At 41.9% G+C, this 11,926-nt stretch overlaps 1 protein-coding gene and 1 pseudogene across 1 annotated transcript; both read right to left on the reverse strand.

Moving 5' to 3' along the window:
* Window positions 1-3,163: 3,163 nt before the first annotated feature.
* Window positions 3,164-7,001, reverse strand: LOC136472376 (uncharacterized; annotated as a pseudogene).
* A 1,126-nt stretch (window positions 7,002-8,127) lies between these two features.
* Window positions 8,128-11,431, reverse strand: LOC136472378 (SWR1 complex subunit 2-like). Its single transcript, XM_066470085.1, has 11 exons — window positions 11,284-11,431; window positions 11,129-11,198; window positions 10,850-10,921; window positions 10,640-10,683; window positions 10,292-10,550; window positions 10,044-10,119; window positions 9,813-9,932; window positions 9,640-9,708; window positions 9,457-9,499; window positions 8,924-8,989; window positions 8,128-8,771 (listed from the first exon to the last, which is right to left on the reverse strand). The coding sequence occupies exons 1-11, from the start codon at window positions 11,349-11,351 to the stop codon at window positions 8,576-8,578; spliced, it is 1,083 nt and encodes a 360-aa protein (XP_066326182.1). The 5' UTR covers window positions 11,352-11,431; the 3' UTR covers window positions 8,128-8,575.
* Window positions 11,432-11,926: the final 495 nt, after the last annotated feature.

Raw genomic sequence — 11,926 nt, forward strand, 5'->3', positions numbered from 1 at the left:
GATGAACAGATTTGCTAGACTTCTTCTTATGTTTCTCAAGTTCATTAGCGATAATCTGATTTTCACTAGCAACAGCCTGATTCTTAAGTTTGCTAGATCTAGCAAGTTCATCTCTTAGAATAGACTCAGGGGACATGGGGTGCAACACAATCTTCTTGTCATTATGCACAAAAGAGTATTGATTTGTTTTACCAGAGTGCAAGGAATCTTTATCAAACTGCCATGGTCTACCTAACAACATAGAGCATGCTTGCATAGGCACAACATCGCAGTCAATGGAATCATGATAAGAACCAATGGCAAACTCTACCCTTACCAATCGGGTTACCTTCACCTTGCCGCTGTTGTTAAGTCACTGAATGTAGTAAGGCTACGGGTGTGGTTTTGTGCTCAATAAAAGCTTCTCCACCATTTCAGCACTTGCCAAGTTGTTGCAGCTTCCTCCATCTATGATCACACGGCAAGAGCGTTCCTTGATCACACACTTGGTTTGAAACAAAGTGTGGCGCTGATTTTGTTCAGCCCTCTCCATTTGGGCACTTAGCACCCGCTGCACCATGAGGCTCTCATAGTGCTCAGCAGCTTCAGCCCTAATGTGCTCTTCGTCTTGTTGGAAATCATCTCCTTTCGCTACATTGTTAGCAGCAAGCAAAGCATATGTTTCTTCATCAAAATCACTAGCAGAGGAATACCCACCATCAGCTCGCACAATCATCACACATGTGCTTGGGCAGTCCTTGCGTATGTGGCCATATCCTTTGTAGCGTAGGCACTGAATATCCCTTATTCTCCCCGTGGATACCACCGAGGATGAACTCTTGGCAGATGGAGTCGTTGCTCCTCTAGTTGGTTCACTTGGGCATGGTACAGAATTTGTTGTAGAGGAGCATGGCTTGATGGTCGAGGAAGATTGTGGGGGTGCACGCGTTGATGGTGCAGCAGCATTGGAGGGTGTCCACGGGCTAGCATGACCTGCAGGAATGTTAGCCCTCATGCTAGCTCGTCGTCCCTGCACTTCTCGTTCAGCTTTACAAGCAAGGTGAAATAAACGATTGACAAAATTATATTCCTTATAAGCTAGAATGTCCTGAATCTCCCGGTTCAGCCCACCCATAAATCTAGCTATGGCACCATCCTCATTTTCCTCTAGCCCGCAACGAAGCATACCCATTTGTAGCTCTTGATAGTACTCTTCTATAGATTTGGATCCTTGCCTCAATTGTTGCAACTTATGTAAAAGATCACGGGCATAATAAGAAGGAACAAATCTGGCCCGCATGACCCGTTTTAAAGCATCCCAAGTTGGTGTGTTATTTGGGTTCTTACGATGGTATTCAGACCACCAATCAGAGGCAAAGTCAGTAAACTCACTAGTTGCAGCCCTAACACGTTTGTCCTTAGGGAAATCATGGCAAGTAAATTTCTGATCAACAGCTAATTCCCAACTAAGGTACATATCAGGATTATACCTCCCATCAAAAGCAGGTATGGTGAATTTAATCTTGCCAAATGAGTCATCGGCACGTACCTCTTGCCGTGGTCGGCGAGGACCTGTCTCATGGTGGCGGCGATGTTGTTCGATGCGTTGATGACCATTCAGCTCCTCATCAAGCTCAGTGTCCGCTGCATATTCTTCTTCATCATGACCAGCAGCACTGCCCATGGTGTTGTTGTTGTTGTGATTGCGTCGTTCGAAACCATCACAGCGATTCTGTTCCATCCTCTCTAATCGCTCCAAGACACCTACAAGAGATGTATTAACAGAACCAAGAGTGCCTTCCAAGGAAGCCAACTTGGTGTTGGTCTCAATCTGAGCCATCTCCAATTGACCAAGGTGCTCATTGGTGACACGAACATCCTCATCAAGGTGTTCAGCATGGAGCCTCACTTTGCGTTCAAAGTGTTGCAGCAAGGCTTTTGATCGAGGTGATTGTGGAGGGGTCCTTTCACCTTCTCCTGCCATGGTTAGTATGTAGCAAGGGAATCACAAGAAAATATGTCCTACCAACTAACTGAATTAGGTGGCAACAATTTTCATTCTCTCAGCATGTGCAACCGAGTTCTTACATGTCCTTACCTTACTATGCAGATGGTGTTGGCGACGACAAGAACAACACAAGTAGTAGCAAGTAGAACCCTGTGACGTTGTAGATAATTTGTGGAGCTGTAGGTGGCTTAAAAAAATCAAGGTACAACTGGAACCACATTAGTCAATGCAAGTTGAATAAGTGTTCAAAGATAGTATCGTGCTAGTCCTAGGCTAACCCGTGCTAGAGACGCGAGCCTAGACACAAATATTGTCACCGGACAGTAGCAAACAATGGAAATGATGAGAGTAAATAGCATCAACTTAACCCTTCTTTTTTTCTTTCTTTCTTTCTTTCCTCCTTTTCCTTTCTTTTTCTTTTCTATTTTCTTTTCTTTTCTTTTCTTTTCTTTTCGACAAGTAGCGCACAAACTGAACTTTTGCAATATGATTATAACAAGAATGCAGCAAGTAGCATAGACTTTCTTTTACTAGGGATAAGGATTGCAACAAGTAGTACAAATATGCAATTTGAACTCTCTTATTTTCAGAACTGAGTGTACTCAGATTTGCACCAAAAGGACAGGTGCATAAGGTAGTGTTTGTGTAGGCGCGGCTAAAGGTGATGGTGGTGAGGGTTTCAGCGAAAAGGTGGAGAGAGCAGCGGCTGAAGTGGGGGGGGAAGGCAACAGCGGATTGTGTGGTGACTAAAACGTGACAAGAACTCAAAACTCTAAAGGATTAGAACCTAAGAACCAGCACTTGACACCACGATGTAAAGCACAAACTCAACAAGCAAAGAACTAAGCAGATCAGCAAGGCTCAAACTTGTATTTGAAATTTCAGTTCTATCCTATTTTTATATTTCTAGACCATAGGTAAAGTAATGAACGGTAAATCACTCACCAAAGAACCTTGCTCTGATTACCACATGATGGGACTAGGGGTTGTTCCTAATCTTTTTGTGAGTGTGAATAAACTCGATTTGGGGTGGATTCGACGTTGACTGTCCGACTACAACGACCACAAGGTTGCTGCGCCTTAGCAACAGGTACACCGGCTCCGATTGTGATGTTCTTGCCGTGCCAAGAACACCAAGAACCTGCAAGCAACCGAGAACAAGCAAGAACAAGATGAACAAGCAAATAACTCACGGATTTAAGCCAAAGGCTGAATCTGAATCACAAGTTGGGGTCTTGAAACAAGCAAATCGGGTGGTCTAGCCGACACACGCGTTTACAAGGAAGAAGCAGCAGCTATCTTGCATCTAAACAAAACCCACCCTCATTCTGATGGCTGCTGGCTCTATTTATAAGGAGGAGAGCACAAGGGGGAGTGGGAAACCCTAATCTGGGCGTCCCTCAAAGGGTTGTAGTTAGTACAAGGCCCAGGCCCAAGCTGTAGGTCTCTGCGTCCTTTGGCTTGCTGCACACAGCTTCGGTAGATTCTGATAGTGGGGTTGGACCCATGTGAAAGAGGACGACGCGCTCTTTCCAACAAGTCAAAAACCAGCTTCATTGGATCTCGTATCAAGGAGTTATGGTACTTTTGATGGAGTGTCCCCTGCTGTCTCGAGATGAGCTGTGCGCCCCATTAATGATGATTCCCACTTGTTCGGCTGCTCCATCCTCATCATGGGGTCTAAACATGAGGCAATGGAGTCTTGACCAACATTCCTAAGAATAAGACAATCATCACCATGATTTAGTAGAATCCAATTCTGAGACGAGTTTGTATGAACAGCGAGGAACGACTTTACCTGATAATTAAGTTGTCGTGCTGGAGCTCTTGTCATCGGACCTTGTTGTGCAGCAGGTGTGGTTGTATCAATGGAAGGGATGTCCTCATCATATATCTGTACGGCTAATTACATCAAAAGAAAGCATTGCAACGCTCGCAAAGGAGGCTCCTGGAGAAACTGGAGCTACACAAGCGGAACATGTCTTTCTGCAATGTACTTGAGCATTACAGCTCTCTTGATTGATGTTATAGGGTCATCTCAGTACAGAGACTATCGCTGCAAAGGTGCCAGCTTCGATGAAGCATTTGGGGTAACCTTCCCCAGAACATTCAAAGCCTTCATCCGCTGCAGCTCTTTCCCTACAAAATTGCATACCGTTATGAAAATGAAAACTTGAACTAGGTTGTGCTAAAGTAAATTGTCAGTATATTCACTAATTCACACAAATAACAAAACAAAGTCACAACGGTTATTTTTTTATTTATTTAGGTGACGGATGAAGTGTAAACATGGATGTTATTCATTTATTTAGGTGCATGGATGTCTATAAATACAAGTACCTTTTGTGGCTGCAACTTGCAAGGTGCTACACAGACAGTGAATCCCTCATGAGATGCTCAAATGGCTTAGACAGGATACAAGGCATTATTCAATCTTGGATACATATGGGATCGGAAGTTTGCAACAATGCAACCCTTTGTGCTTAAACTCTGGATTAGCTCAAGGTACACGCAACGGAAAATGGTAATTGGAGGGAGGCTAGGCAGCGTAGTGTAAAGAATGTATTTATTTCAATGGATGAAGTATATACAATGGGGAGAATGAGGCACCACATACAGGACAAGGGTTTTAGTACAGGGGAAAGCTATGAGATGCCAGAGCATACATATTCTGCAAGACAAGACAGTCCAAATTGAAGCAAACACAACCTTCAATATGTTAAGGAAGCAAGAACGACAGTCATATATCACCTTCCTCCACTAAGAGATGTATTGCCCTTTTCTCCAGCTCAATTGCATGCATGTTTCGCCCAGGAGCCGAAAGGGACCTAAGCTCTGAAATTATTGAGGGAATCAGCATTCTATGAGCAGGAAAAAAACTACAATTATTATAGTGGTGTCAACAAACTTCTTACTTCGCAAATAACCCTCCTGGGTTGAATGATCACAGTTCTCCAAATATGTCTGTAACCTATTAAATCTCTCATTCCAGTATTCTATGCTTGACCGTTTCACCTCCTCTTGAATGCCAGTGCTAGAAGCAACTGGTGGCTCAGTTTTCTCTGGCACAAGTTCTGCATTTGTTTTTTCAGGAGATTATACTTGTTCTACAGATTCAACAGGAGATGCCACTTGGGGCTTATTGGCCTCCTCATGTTGAACACCTTGGCGTGCCTCCAACTCTTTTGCTTTGTCTCTTCCATTACCTTTCAACTCCTGAGAAGGGTTCACTTTACTATGCTCAGATTCTACTCTCCTTTGTACATAAACATTATGATACACAGGACCTGAGGAAGTATCGGTCTGCAGCCGTTTGACGCCAATAGCCTTTCCAGGTTCTGCGGTAGGTCCTTTATCTTTTGGCAGAAAAGAAGTTCCTTGAGACATATTTACATTGTTTCACCTTTCTTTGGCGACTCAGTTGTTGCTGTTTTCTTCGCCGGTAATGCTACTTGCTTGTCACTAGATTGCATGGCTCCTCAGTACATTAATACATTATGTTTATTAATCATAACTAAACCTGCAATGCATAACATGATTACCATCATTAAGACAAACTAGGGCCACGAAAAAATCGGTGAATTGAGATAATGGAGAAAATAGGTAGTAGAAGGAGCCATACTACTTGTACATGGAATAAGGTTCTTACACATCTTTGCTTTCATATGCTAGTGTATTATTTTCTTAGCAATTCATTTAGTTGAACACTTTCAAAGTGATGATGAAAAACAGAACAATTCAAGACCTCCTCCACTGCACTTGCCTTTGAAACAACTCTGATTCTGTTTCCTAATATGTTGTTCCAATCAATATTTGCGAATTCCAGTCAAATATAAAATGCACAGAATTAGATGTCAAAATTACCATTTTTTAGTGAGCGAGCAAGGACCAAAAGAACACAAAATTATCCAGAAATAATCTAGTTAACATGTTCCTTTTTACCTTGGATCGTATAGCATGGTTTTAGTTCGATAGAAACAGACAAAAAACTACTAATCAGGCAGTTTTAGAATAAATAAAATATAGTGAATAAATCTTCAATTAAGCAAAGACCAACCAGCTAGAACAAGTAAAACATAAAAAATAAATAGTTCTTTGTCAATTTAAAGCAGTTAACTATGTAAGATTCCAAACAGCCATTATGCTAACCTGAGTGGTTAGCATTCTTTCTTGACTCTTACATCAAAATAACATTCTGTCAAATTTGGGGTTCTTTCATGAGTACCCTGTTACAGGTTGTGACAACACTAGTCCAAGTAGCCACCCTGCTTATAAGGACATGAAACATAGCAAAGTAAATATTTTTCTTTTCCAAAACTTCTTGAAACTTCAATGCATCAAGCATAAATGAATTTGCTCCACTGTAATTGCAAAGCAATCAGTGGCAGACTCCTAACTGTGTTTTTATTATTCAAACCATTCAGGTCTCATTCCACATCCAGTATCCACACAAAGCAGCTGCTACCTAAATGTGTATGCTGCATTGAAAACACTAATCAGATACAAAGTAAAACACAAGAACCAAAATATACTCTGATGATTGAATAGTGAAATCGAAGTTGGCATGGTGCACAAAGTGGTTTATTAACAGCTGGCCAGGCACCTTTGCTTTTATCAGGCTGGGTCCATAAATTGTGTGAAAATAGCAAGCTTTTAGTGATTACTACCTCCATTCTTTAATATTTGGCATTTCTATTGACCTAATAACTAATGGCGCTGGAGTTAAGAACCTAACAAGCGTAATACATGTATACTGCACTTGTAATTGGATCAGATCAGATCGGAAAACAGATAGCTTGGGTCTGGGTGCTCCGTTTCGCACAGCAGGAACGGAAAGGAGCGGGCGTACCTGGTCGGTGCTCGTCGCCGCTCGCCGCCAAAGGTCCCGAAGATGGGGATGCGTAGGGCGTTGGCCCAGTCGGCGGCCGCACGGGAGAGAGAGAGAGAGAGTGCGCGCCAGCGGCGAACCGGAGAACGAAAGCTAAATGGCAGGTTACGGAATTAACAAGGGCTAATTGGCTGCTGCCTTAAAATTATCCAAAAATTAGCCCTAGTGCATATAAATAGGAGAGCTAACATATAGACTAATTTTTTAGCTAATTCTTCAACTAATAGTTAATAATCAACTAGCTAGTCAAAGTCAATTCAAGCTAATTTTAGCTAATTTTTAGCGCTAACTAGTAGTAACTAGGCATGCGTATCAAACGGGCTTAAGATGGTTTATTTTTACATAATAAAAACAAAAAAAAACATAAATAGTTTCTGTATTTCAGGGGGATTTAGACCTGAATACACAAATGTCAATGGACCATAAAACCTCAATATTTGTTTAGGTTTGAACTCAATCTGAATCTAATATTGAGTTTTTTTTTTTTTTTTGCCTATGTCTATCATGTTGCGTTGAAAATTTTGAAGTTACTTCCTCCATTTTAAATTATCAGATGTTTTGTCTTTTTCGAGATGCATAGTAAAAGTAATGCATCTAAAAAAATTCAAAACATCTTAGTAATTTTTTTACCCACCTATCAAAGTGGGTCTAAGATTTTTTAGGTTTTAGATAAAAAGTTCACACCCTTTTGGCCCTAGCGATTGTTACGGGTCAAAACCAAACCAAATTGGGACTTTGGGGGCACGTAGCCGAGGGAGGGCCACGCTTGGCTAGGGTTTGGGGCATGCATTCTAGAACTCTATTATGCACTGAGCCGTTTCAACTCTTCATGTACTTTGCTCTTAAACGTGAATAAAGTTTCTATTAGAAAATGTTGATAATTGGAAGGAACTTAGTTTCAACTCCTGCATGTACTTTGCTCTTAACCTTGAATAGAGTTCCTATTAAAAATGTTAATGTGTGATGGAAAGAAACTTAGCACAAGAAGAAGAAACGATTTATAAAAACAGATTGTGGTGAAATAATACGCTGATGAAAAAAATGTACAAATACATGCTTCTACTTCAGGCCAACAACGAGGACCACTGCGAGCTAGAAGTCGATCAAAGAGTAGCAAACTAGCAACATTCAGCAATAGACAGCTGCGGCATCATTCAGCAACCACCAATCAACCATACACTCTAGAAACATCACATAAAAACAATCAAATGCAAGTAGTACTGTAGTGAGCCAAAATGCCAAATACAAGCTCAATAGGAAAGCAAAATTCATGGTTTCAATGCCCCAACTTTCTGCTTACACATGTCAACAGCAGCATTGCTTCTTCTACAGTTTTGCCTGTTGCCGGACAATTTAAAACTTTGGATGTCAAGAGCTACCCAACAGTAATTCATGTTGCTCGAATAAGTTGATACACAATTGCAACAGCACATAGGTTACCAGGTGTAGCCCAGATCAGCAAGTTCATAATAGGTCATTGTTCTGAAAATTTATCAACTGACAAAAATACATCAACATAACTGCAAGCATAGTATATCCAGATCTAACGCTAATACAGCATCCCATCCGTTCTCGTTCTCGTTCTCTTCCTCTTCATAGGCGTCGAATGTCCACCGGCTATTGATTTAGAAAGCTCTTCCATATTCGACATATTGGGCCTCTTTCTATCAGACTCATCTGAAGTCACAGGATCTGTCTCGTTAGTCCTCATCCACCATATCAAGAGCAGGTATACGCCAGAAGCGCCCTCCGTGCCTCGAGCCTCCTGATATGTTCGGAGACCTTATCTGAACCCTTCTCTTCTTAGGCATCAAATGTTCACCAGTTATTGATTCAAAAAGCTCTCCCATATTCGACATGTTCGGCCTTTTTCTATCAGCCTCCTCTTTCAGGAAACTGAATGCATGGATCAGTTGAAGAGATGTTAGCATATTTCGATTGCACATTCAGATAGTAAGCAGTATTTTGCTTCAGAAACATAGCAGGCAAGTGGTTAACAACTAGCTGCCAGAGCAAAGTAGGAATCTAAGAGAAGAAAGAACCTGTACCTCTCCTGGATTTTTTTAAATGCTTCCATAGTTGCATAAGGCAGCCCTGTCTTCGGATCACGGTATCTACAGGAAGTAAGCCTCAGATAAGCATAAATGTCCTCAAGAGTCTAGTGTAAACTGCTTATAATACTTAAATTGGTTATGTAGGCATATGTAGTCCTGCCTCAAGTTTACTTCTGCCATAGCATTTCAAAATTCTAAATGAAGAGCACCCTACTACAGCCAGGTAGCTCACTTGAACTTGTTTGCATGGTTAGCGGGAAAATATCTAATACAAATGTCTCAAGGTTTTCAGATCATACACGCACTGGTAGTGGTAGGATCTGAGTGATCCAGAACATATAAAACCATACTCAAAGATAATGCAGCTACAAAAACATTAAAGGATGCATGTCTGTCTAATTTATTACTTGTACTGAAATGAAATATATATATATATAGAGAGAGAGACAATAAAGCATGGGGGGGGGTGGGCTCGTGCGGAATTCAAGGATCAAAGAAGGGATACCATAAACAGGGGTCAAACATACTTGGCTGGAAGTCCTGTCACGACACAAACAGGTTTCTCTGGATCTGTGATAAACAGAAGTATTACGGAAAGACCAAGGCTTGTACAGAAATTTGAATCAAAACTGCTAAGAACACATACATTTTAAAGGAACTGCTAGCAACAAAGAAAATAATATAGTACGGACAAAACTGTGGGGACTTACAAGGGGGTGATGTTGTACAAAGTTCAGACCCAAATGTTGCCCCATTTATGAATTCCAGACGTGATTCCCCTAATTGAGCACAATACTGATAATCAAGTAAGGAACTCCTAATTTTCTAAATTCAGAATTCATATGCAAACAAGTGAGTGATGATAATCCAGTAAAGAAGTTACCATCTTTTGAGAAAAAACGCACTGTAGGACCCTCATAAGTGTCCTTATGAACAGCAGCTTTTTTCTTCACTTCCTCCTCTCTTGCCAGTACACGTTCTAGATTTCTCATGTTCATGATCTCTGGAAACATAGACAATAAAAGAATAAAATGTAAAAGGCACAACACAACCGATGCTGGCAAACTCCATCCATGTACTTCTGGATAAGGTAAAAGGGAAACGTAGTCTAAACCTGTTTCAGCTGCTTCCAAAAGCATCTCCTCTTGCGTCATCCGCTTTTCTTCTCCCTCCTTTTTCCTCTTAATTGGCTGGCAAGGTACAGCAGAGAGTAAAAAATAAGCCAACACAAATTACAAAGAATGCCACAGCAACAAACTAATCCAAGTAGCATAAGATTTTGTCCCACACAAGTATATCAAATGCTCAATGGAATTACAACATTTGATACCAGCGGTGGAGAGCTTGCAAACAGGTACATACCTTGGCCGTTGCTTCTTTTTCAGCACGTATCGCTTCTCTTTCGGCTTGTCTCACGATGACCGATGTTCTGGTTGATTTCCGGATGGTCTTCTCAGCCTCCAGTTCATCAGGAACATCTGCTTGTGTGGACGAACTCGGCTTATCAGCAGACTTGTCAGCTTTTGCGTCATCTTCTAGTTTTGGGGTCACCTTCTTCTTCTTGACATTGGTCTTCCTCAGCGTCTTGCCAGGAAACATTAGCCGTTTCTTGATAGGTAATCTGATTGGCAGTTGAGATGGGAGGGGAATTGGTAACAAGTTTACATGATGAAATCTACCAACATGGTTATCAGCAAGAAACATGTGTACCTCTCACGTTCTTCCTTCTCCGGCTCATCATCAGGTTCAGATTCCTATGCAGATACAGAGATGTTAGATGGGCATACATAAGGCACTCGAACACTCAGTGAGATGCTAAACTAGAAAGAAAGGGAAGAGCTGTGTACACAAATGACAGCCAGGAACATAAATAGAATATGCCAACAGGAGAGGAGGAGGGTGACAATGAAGGGAACTCACATCTTCACCAAAATCACTGTCGAATTCGTCACCAGCATCCTGCTCTTCCACGTAGTTGTCATCGTTCTCCTCCTGCGAGGAAATGGCAACACATCAGGAACGACAAGTGCAGCACGCTACAACGGTATGTATGTACATGGTAGAAGGAACTCGCAAAACTGCACAAGTCAGAAATGAGAAACCCTAAGCTAATCCCCCAGTAGCTGCGGCGGCGGCACCAATCCAGTGCTGCGAAGAGAAGGGAAAGAAAAGAACGAGTGGGGACCGTCTGCGACCTACATCCTTGAGGGCCTCTTGGTTCCAGAAAGCCTCGTCCTGGTCGACCTCGTCCTCGAGGAGCTTGGTTATCCTGAAAAAGAGGAACGATTTCGATCTCTATCAGGAGCCAGCCTCCGGGGGGGAAATAAGCATCGGGGCCGGGGAGGGAGCCTGACCTCTTGCCTCGGGTGGCGCGGGCGGTGCGGTCGAGGAGAACGGGGGGCTCGTCGTCGCCGGCGTCCATGGCGGCTGGTGGGGACAAGCGAGGAGAGGAGAGGAGGCTGCCGGGGCCTGGGAGGGGAGAACGAAAGGAAGGAACTAGCGGCGAGGTGGGCCGGCCCATCGGGCCCGGGTATCAACTTGGCCACTTGGAAAAGTCGCGTGGGCTCTCTCTGGGCCTTAATTCACAACCAATGCTCGATCATGGCGTCTCACAGGTTCAGAGATCTACAAAATATTCAAAATTTTCCTAAAAAACAAAATATTCAAAATAGTACAGTTGATGATATATAAATATAACTAAAAAAATTAGCTTCTGTGTGTTCCGCAACTACAAATTTCAGCAACTACAGCGCTAGTCCGTGAACAAAGACTCCCAACACATTTTGTATATATAAGCCGCAAATTAAACTTATGTTGCTACTTTAGAATGCATTAAAGATTATATATATACATATATATATATTAAAAAAATTCATAATAATTGGTCAAAGGTATTATCCAACAAATTGTTCATAGCGATGAATATATGAATATGTATTTCAAAAAGGAGGAGCAAAACGAACCATATGTGTGCGTTCGTATCATTTCAGTACATTT

This window comes from Miscanthus floridulus, chromosome 8 (assembly GCF_019320115.1).
Source record: "Miscanthus floridulus cultivar M001 chromosome 8, ASM1932011v1, whole genome shotgun sequence".
NCBI classification, from domain to species: Eukaryota; Viridiplantae; Streptophyta; class Magnoliopsida; order Poales; family Poaceae; genus Miscanthus; species Miscanthus floridulus.

Excerpts from the sequence above, each read along its gene's own strand:
- LOC136472378 (XM_066470085.1), bottom strand. The coding sequence starts at position 11,351 with ATGGACGCCGGCGACGACGAGCCCCCCGTTCTCCTCGACCGCACCGCC. Across the intron at positions 8,990-9,456 it reads GTGACAGGACTTCCAGCCAA|ATACCGTGATCCGAAGACAG; the intron begins GTATGTTTGACC and ends TACTTCCTGTAG. Across the intron at positions 8,772-8,923 it reads TTTAAAAAAATCCAGGAGAG|TTTCCTGAAAGAGGAGGCTG; the intron begins GTACAGGTTCTT and ends CCATGCATTCAG.